Here is a 9,112-nt window from a genome sequence, read left to right as displayed (position 1 = left end):
AAAAACATCCTAAAATCATTTATAAAACATAAAATACACATGTGGTATATATACTTATAGAAAATTACCCGTGCGATGCACGAATAAACTTTATATATATATAGGCAGCCCCTTAATGTGCGGTCAGTACGGCCTCACCACTATGTATACAAATATATACCACTCAATGTTAGCGGTAGACGATGATGGACAAGATTGTGTTGCGACTTCCAATGTCGTCTACAAAGAGGTATAAAATAATGTGTAAATATAATCAATGATATTATGTTTTTTTTTTTCAAAATGATAAAGTTGCTATATATCTAGACAAAAAATATATCATCTATACAAATGAATTAGGATAACAATTCATTACTATAACTAAGTTGCCAGCGAGCACATTGGGCCAATTTCTAAAAATTCCTAACAATGATCTATAAAATCTCTAAAGTTACAACACCGCATGCCTACATCTACACATTAGCTATTAATTTGAGCAATTATTTACTCGAATTCAAGCAATGGTAACATCAACAAACATAAATGACCCAACTCATATCTTCACTTGCACTATATAATATTTGATGTTATAATTTAAATAATTGTATATCCATTCAAATATTCTTAATATATTATAACAAACTCATTCCGTGCATCGCACGGGTGTAAACACTAGTACACTAAATATAAATACAATATACTTGATACTCCGTATTTATTTTGCTTAGCCTGAGCCATGGTCCACGGTATAAATAAATTACTCAATACTTTTCGGCAATTTATATCGTGGACCAGGGTCCACATAACATTGTGAACCTTGGATCAAAACAACATCGTTTTGATACTTAAACTTTAATAGATTCTGTAGTTTCTCGTTTCTCATGTTTCAACTCAAATTTTAATTTATTCTAAGTACAGAATCAATGCTCTTAAGGTACAGAATTTCATAACACGAGACACAAAAACTCACAACACAAGACACATACACTTGTTATATATTTACTTATTCTCAAATCTGATTTATGTAGATAATATATGTCCTATAGACGTATAATTTCAAAATACAAGACATAAATTCGTAAAATAAGATTCACAATATGTTGCGTGTTACATAACTACTAATAATAGGTACAAAATTCATACGCTTAAGGTATAGAATTGCATCTGTGGACCCTAGTCCACTGTATAACGATGGATAGGGATGAGCGTCGGTCAATTTTCAGTTAATAACCAAAATAACCGAAAAATATTATGAAACCCTATAACCTACCGAAATAACCGAAACCAACGGTTATCGGTCGGTTTCGGTCGGTTTTGTTTAACCGACAAGTCCAATCCAACAAAGTATGAGACTATGCAAGGACTACCAGTGCACATGCTAAGTAGTAAGTTACTAAGTTTTGTCAAAATCGTAGAAGTGAGAGAAGGAGGTTTGGACATGCAGGGACTCCTTCCTCCTCACGCCCATGGCAATCTTATCAGTGTATGTACTACTACTACAACTCCATAGCTTTGTAAATTATAATTTTTCTTTAATTTTTGTTGTGAAAGTCGTAGAATTGGGGAAGTGGGTTTCAATGTGGTGACTTTTTCTTTGATTATTTGGAGTGAAATTGTAGGGATGGAAGGGGTGGACAAGGAAAAAGTGCAGAGAAAAGTGTATGAAATGAGCAAAAGGTCTATATGAAGGTTTATAACTTTATATGAAACAGAAAATTGAAACACATGCTCCCAGTATTTAAAACTCAATAAAGCTAATATATTTCATTACCAGAAGGTAGACTAATTCTTAAAGGTTTTTCTTTTTGGACTCCTTAATTTTTGTGATTGCATATGCTTTATGGTGTTTACAGCTTGCTTAAAAAAACGATATTAGAGCTGGAAGCATGAGTAATTTGTCAAGGATTTAGATACATGTAGATATGTCACCTCTGCCTAAGTAATTATTTATTTATTGGACTTAATTTGGGTACTAGACCTCATTTTTTATATAAATTAGGCCTCAGTTTTTTGGTTGGTTATCGATTTTTTTTAAAAAAAAAAATAGATAACCGACCGATTAACCAAAATAACCGACTTTTTTTGAACTATATAACCGAAACCGAACCGATAACCGAAATTTTTAGACGGTTCAGTTATCGATGATCGATTTTTCGATCGGTCCGGTTATTTTGCGCGCCCCTAACGATGGATACTTTTCAACATTTCATTCTCCAAAATAAAGATGTCATTAATTAGCCCAAATAAGCGCGTTAGAATTTATGGCGGCAAAAGGCCCAAGTATTTATTGTCATTTTCATACGGGTATGTGGACCCATGGGCTCAAGTAATCAATTCCAAACCTAAGAAATTGAAGAAAACAACAAAAAGTACAAAGCAAAAGATAAAATTCATAACTTTATTTACATCAATATTGACATTTTAAGAAAAATGGGAGCAATTACAGTTGATTGATAGATCAGTCGACTGAGACTGCGAAATTGCGTTCTACGTTTAAAAAAAAAAAATTATATTACACTTTATTAACACTCCATGAAATAAAATTAATTCAATTGAATTTTAGTTAATTAACTTCATTATTCCCCGTTCTAGGCTTCTTCTTTTTTTCGCCTCACTTGCTTTCTTTAATTTTGAATAATACCAATTATGTTACAATAATACCGTCACACAACTTCTTTTTAAAAAAAAAAACATAAAAATAACTTTTTTAATTGATACGGATTTATTAATATGTATATATATTTATTATTAAAGTACAACACAATATTAACATTACATATTCCCAAAGGAACTAGTGAGCTCTAGTATATATATGTATCACAATAAAGAAGATCAGAGATGAAAAGTCAAACCCAAAATATTAAAAATTTAAACGATTTGGATCGATCAGGCTTCTGGGGCAGTCCTATAGGGAGCGCCAGCCTGGAGCTCGGTACCGTCATCGTCATTCTCGCCGGACAATTCTTCAAGCGATTTCCCCTTCGGCTCCGGCACCAAGAACGTGAAAAGCATCCCCAGCGCATTAACGCATCCCAAAACAATCAGCGTTTTCTTGATCCCAATCCCCGCCGGGTAACCCGGGTCCGCGTCTTTTTTGTTCGTCGGCTGCGACGCATATAAGAACCCAAACGCTCCGACGATCGCGCCGGCCTTCCCGGCCGCCGCGGATATCCCGTGGCAGGTCGACCGGAGCCTGGCCGGGAAAATCTCCGCCGGGACCACGAACGTGGTGGCGTTAGGGCCAAAATTGGAGAAGAAAAAGGTGAGAGAGTACATTATAACGAACCCGATTCTATGCGGCTTTTCTCTCCAATGATCGTAGGGGATTGCTAGGGCGAACATGAACACCGTCATGAAGAAGAATCCCATCAATTGGATCCAAAATCTCCCGATCACGTCGATGAAGGCGACGGTGAACCAGTACCCCGGCACGGTGCTACAAAGCGCGATCAACGTTTGCGCCCTCGCCACTCTATAAACCTCGTGCACGGCGTTCATTTCCTTCGCCGGCGGGATCCACCCAATCGCGCTGAAAATATCTTTCTGAAACAGATTATTGCTGTAAAACGCAATGTCTAACAGAAACCACGTGGAGGTGGTCCCCAGTAAGTGGAGCCCGTGACGCTTCGCGAATTCTCTAGAGAACAACCCGAACGAATTCGCCGGTTTTTCCGCCATTTTCTCCAGCTTTTCTTCCTCGGCTTCCAGCTCCACGTTCAGGACCTGCGCCATGTCCTTCGCCGCCTGTCTCGCGTTCTTCGCCACCAGGGCGGTGTAACGGGCGGTTTCCGGCATCTTCATCCGCCAGTAGTACGTCAGCGCCGCCGGCACCGCCCCGAACATTAGGATTATGCGCCAAATGTAGTCGGCCTGCGGCACGGTGGAGGCGGCGCGTGCCGCCACGCTTTGATTGTACGGCGGAGCGCCGTAAGCGTGATCGAAAGCGGAGGAAACAATCAGTGCCACAATGCCGCTAGTCAGAATTCCAAAACCTGTTAATAACATTAATTTAATATTAACAAATAAATAAATAAATAATTGGAATATTACTAAAAACAAAATTTATATATTGAGCAAAACCTTGCATAGCGAAAACCGCAGCTATAAAGGCTCCTCTTGTCTTCTTGTTAGCATATTCCGACATGATTGTGGCAGAGAGTGGATAGTCGCCGCCGATTCCAAAACCCAGCCAAAATCTGAAAAATATTTATAATTAATTACACCTAAACATGTACACAAAATGTTTGTTTTATGGTAGAACTCCAGCAAGTTGATCAGACTGTTAACTCGATAATTACAAGATTTCGAGTTTAATTCTCAATATGAGCTGACCTACTGATTTTCTTGGTTTGAACCAGTAGGCTATAAGCAACCTAAGTTGATATACTATTTTGTGATTTTTTACTATGGAATTTACTTGATGCATGCACTCATATAGTGGCTATCCTAAAAAAGTCTTTTTTAATTACTCCCTGCGTCCGATTTTATGTGTCTGATTTGATTAATGAGGCTTGAATTATTATATAAAATTTATATATTTAGAAACTACACTAAATGAGACAGATAAAATGGGACAGAAAGAGTAATATATTCGGTATAATGTAAAATTATACCTGAAGAAACAAAGGGTTGCCATGACACCCTTAGCGTGGCTGCCAAAAGAAAGTCCGGAAGCAAGAGAGCAAACAATCATGAGGATGAGGGTGACGCCGTAGACTTTTTTCCGGCCCATTTTGTCGCCGAGCCAGCCGAAGAAGAGCTGGCCGGCGAGGGTTCCGACGAGGGCGACGCCGGTGACGGCGGCGGAGATACCCGGAGGGAGGGTGCCTGGCTTTTCTTTGTTGAGGTTAGTGTAGTATATGCGGCCTAGTAGCTTGGTGACAAGGGAAATGCTGAAAAGATCGTAGGCGTCAGTGAAAAACCCCATTCCGGCGATAATGATGGCCGTGAAATGGTAAAGTTGAGTCTTGGCGACATCAAGTGCATTTAGCACTTGCAGCTGTTCTCTAGCCATCTTCTCTTCCCTGCTCTTTCTTCTAATTACACTCTGCTCATAATTATATATATAAACAGTCAACTTGTCAAGTAATATATATAAATAATAAAGGAAAATTTGCTTCTTTTCTTTATTTCTTTTCTCTCTAAGTTATTATTGAAGTTGCATTTTTTCTCCATTAACTAACAAAATATTAAGAACAAAATTTACAATTTTAATATAACTCAGGAGCGAAAAGTAAACAAGGAAGAACAAAAAGTGTAATGACAATGATAATTCAGGAACGAAAAGTGAGCATGACCAATACTCAGGGACTAATTATATAATTACCATATAATTTATGGATGAAAAGTGTACTTTTTCCAATAATAAATGTGCAGGCCGGTAACAATGAGTTTTAGATTTTTAATTGTTATCAAATATCAAGCGAACTAATAAAATAAAAAATAAAAATAAAAAAAGCAATCAATCCATACACATAAGAGGTATGTTGAACATAATATATAGAATAATAAATGTGCACTCCTATTAGGTTAAACTTTTAGCCGAAACAAAAAAAAAAAAAAAGTATTTTTCAATCACAATTAGGTAATGAATAGTTAGTCCTCATAGGTATTTCAATTGGTTCTCGAGTGACATAATGCATACAAAGAAGATAAAGATCTTAACAGTCATAGTATGTGAAATTTCATCCTCTTATGGCCTAACCTATTGTTGACATTAGTTACTGGTTAATGAGATTAGTCTTATTTGCACACTACATAATTAAATTCGTCTAAACATGTTTGCAAAAAGAAAAAAAAAATTGGTCTAAACATTTTTTAAATAATTTTTTTTGATATTGTTATTGACTACATGTCATGCATGCATGCATCACACACACTAAGATGTTAATAACCATGCTTTCTTTAACTATTTTATTAACCTCACCTACTCCTCAAGCTAAAAGACCAATTAGTAAGTATTCCGTATCATATGATTAAAAAGTATTCATTCTTTATTTATAGAATGCATGCAATTCTTGAATATAATATGTTTTAATAACCTAATCCTCAAACCAAACTTGTATTAAGTCATCATTTTTTGACTCTAACTACAAAATAGAAGTCACCTAATTAATTAACTAGCCAGCCTAGTCTATATCTCATCAATATTTCCACAGTTGGAATATTACTATCAAGATTTATGCCTTCTATTTTCACTTTAATTTTTTTTTTTAATTTCCTTCTTGATGGAGAGCACTGTGAGGGAAAATTAATTTGAACTAAGAGTAAGGATTAGACCATTAATTCCATTTTAAGAAAATATCTCTGAAAAGGTACATACCATAAATAAAAAGGACAATAGTACTTTTCTAAATAAAACGATAAAAACAAAAGATATATTTTTTCTTTTTATAATCACAAATTAGGGCAAATTATATCATGGATCAGATCTACCTAGCATTGTAGACCTTGATATCAAAATAACCTTCAGATTGTGTATCTGTAGTTGACACATTCTATATCTGTAGTTGACAATTCATGCCTTGTAACTATTATATTATGTATTAGTAATTATCAAGTTATTTGTTTACATGTACAAAAACTGTTAACTGTAAATATAGGGTGTGTTAACTAAAAATACAGAATTTTTGTATCAAAACTCACCATGCAATAAGATCGTGGTCCATGATATATCAATTGACAGATAAGACATGGTCTCTTCTAAAATTATACGGAGTAGAATTTTCAAATCATCTATAAGACGAGGACAATATTTTTAATGACATTAATTGAAAGGGCCCATGCTATAGTGATATTGAATAAAAAAAATCTAGCTTCCAATACAAGTAGGAATATTGGTACCACGCACCATTAATAATTTTCTGACAGCTAAAACATTATATTATTGGTGTAAATTTTTACTATTTTACATTTAACATTCATATAAATGCAATTAAAGAAAAAAGAAAATAAAAGAAAACCTTAGAACAATTTCTTCATAAACCTCAGAGCTAAGAGTTTCAGAAAGAACATACAGCACAAAACCAGGGAGGGCAGGGATTATAATTAAGCTATTCAAGAAAGAGAATCATATTCTGTTCACTCAGTCACTCATTTGGGGATTTAATTTTCATCGTATTGCTCTAAGATCAGGTGACTCTACAGAAGGTTTGTCTGTGTGACTAAGCAAGGTGAAATTAAAGACTCCACAAGAGAGAGAGAGAGAGAAGAGAGAGATACCTTGTTCTACTTAAGACATGTAGAGCAGAAGCACAGTCTGATCTGCAGAAGTGATAAATCTGCAGGTTGAAGATGGAGGGAGAATGGATAGTGATATTTAAGGCCGTATAAAAGGGTTCACAATTCACAAGGATCGAAAGAATAGTGGGGCATATTGCGGTATATACCCGTTAACCGGGTCAACTCTGTCGCAATCTTTTGCTTCTTCCTTGTGAACTCTTCTGCAGCATCGTCTTAAATTCCTACTATATTAAATTCCAAAACACACTTATTAGCTTGCTTAACTTATTATTCTATACAGCTATATAGGATACTATTATTTTGGGTTGATCTTACCAATGAGCTGTTGACCAATTTCATTAATCTAAGCTAGACTTCACAATTGTAGGATTTATCATAGGGATGCTAGCGAACAGAGCTTTCGACAAATTACTAGCGTTCGTGTTAAGTAAGGGTTCATTTATTAAAGTAAACAAGCATTAACAAACAAAATTTAGATCTCGATTAATAAACATATTATCAAAACAAGTCAATGTTTTATTGAGGTCAATAACAAGGCACTGTTTGGTTTTGTGTGGATGATACTCCTTGCAAGTTGATATGGATGATTGAGTTATAACTTATAATGTGTGAAATCAGGAGCGCAAACCAATCATTTGAAGCACTATTGATATCTTGACTCATATCCTGGCGGGACTACAAGTCTCCAACTGGCCCTATGGTATCGAGCTATCCGAGTAATTTTACCTGAATTTTCAAATTTTATTCTCATTTTTTACTTTCTATAACATAACATGTCTTAATTGTTTAATTTAGTATGAATTCTTAAATTCTATTTTCATTTTTTACTCCCTATAACATGACATGTTTTGATTGCTTAATTTATTACGGATCATGATATTTATCCATTCTTCTTTTTTTTTTTTTCCTTCAAATAAATTTGAACACAAATAGGAGTGAAAGTTTGAAGTACGTAAAAATTTGAGAGTCCATGAAGTTTTTATCATCTGCACCATTACAAGTTTACTACTTGTAAATTCTTATTCGTATTTTTTTTTAATAAGACGTTGCAATTCTAACACATCAAAATTACAACACTTTCAATTCTTGTGTCAAAACTACAACACAATTGCAAGCCACTTTTGGATTATTATTGTTATTATTATTATTGATAAAAATAATTTTTTATGAGGTAATATGAAAGTGAGACTAGTTTTGAAAGATGCGACAGAATTGTATGGATGAAGAATTAATTGTGATTAATTACAAATTTAATGATATGAAATTTTGAAGTGAGAAAATTTTCATGCATAGATGTAGATAGCCTAATACATATATTATATTTAAAAAATAATTTTATTTTATCTTATTAAAATTAGTCCTTATATTATTTTCTATCAAACATGGCATTATTTGAAAGTTTTTAGAAATTTTCACGAGTAGATAATTGACCTAAAAAAATGTAATAATAGGCTTCGATGGCTAAAGTAAGAGAAAAATACAGTAATAATTTTGTAATTATTTAAGTAATTAAGTAATAATTGAACACAAAAAATATGGATATAATACACAATAACATGAGTAAATATTTGTATTTGTATATTTTAAAAGGTACTTAAAACTATTAAAATCATTGCATTAAAATATTAAAAAAAAATTATATTTATATTGCATGGAGTTAAAAATGATAAAAACAATGACTAGAACTATTGGAGAGTAGATACTGCATATTTGCATTGGATGCCCTCCCTTATCTACCACTTATTGGATTAGAGAGGGATATTTATATCTTAGAGTTTTGGGTCGTAATCGTTGAATATTCTTTAACAAAATTGATTGACAAATATAAGAATTGCTAGGATAACTCCATATTGATGGTAAAATATAATAATTCATAAACATGCTTGCTAAC

General features: G+C 34.0%; 1 protein-coding gene across 1 annotated transcript; it reads right to left on the bottom strand.

The window, feature by feature from the left end:
* Window positions 1–2,682: 2,682 nt before the first annotated feature.
* On the bottom strand, window positions 2,683–7,357 carry LOC116016426 (probable inorganic phosphate transporter 1-3). Its single transcript, XM_031256680.1, has 4 exons — window positions 7,201–7,357; window positions 4,593–5,026; window positions 4,060–4,175; window positions 2,683–3,971 (listed from the first exon to the last, which is right to left on the bottom strand). Exons 2-4 carry the CDS (start codon window positions 4,991–4,993, stop codon window positions 2,866–2,868), a joined length of 1,623 nt encoding a protein of 540 aa, XP_031112540.1. The 5' UTR covers window positions 4,994–5,026; window positions 7,201–7,357; the 3' UTR covers window positions 2,683–2,865.
* Between the last annotated feature and the right edge of the window lie 1,755 nt (window positions 7,358–9,112).

Source organism: Ipomoea triloba, chromosome 4 (genome assembly GCF_003576645.1).
Source record: "Ipomoea triloba cultivar NCNSP0323 chromosome 4, ASM357664v1".
In the NCBI taxonomy this organism is placed as follows: Eukaryota; Viridiplantae; Streptophyta; class Magnoliopsida; order Solanales; family Convolvulaceae; genus Ipomoea; species Ipomoea triloba.
Note: the sequence above shows the minus strand (reverse complement) of the source record. Positions and strands in the feature narration are given on the sequence as shown.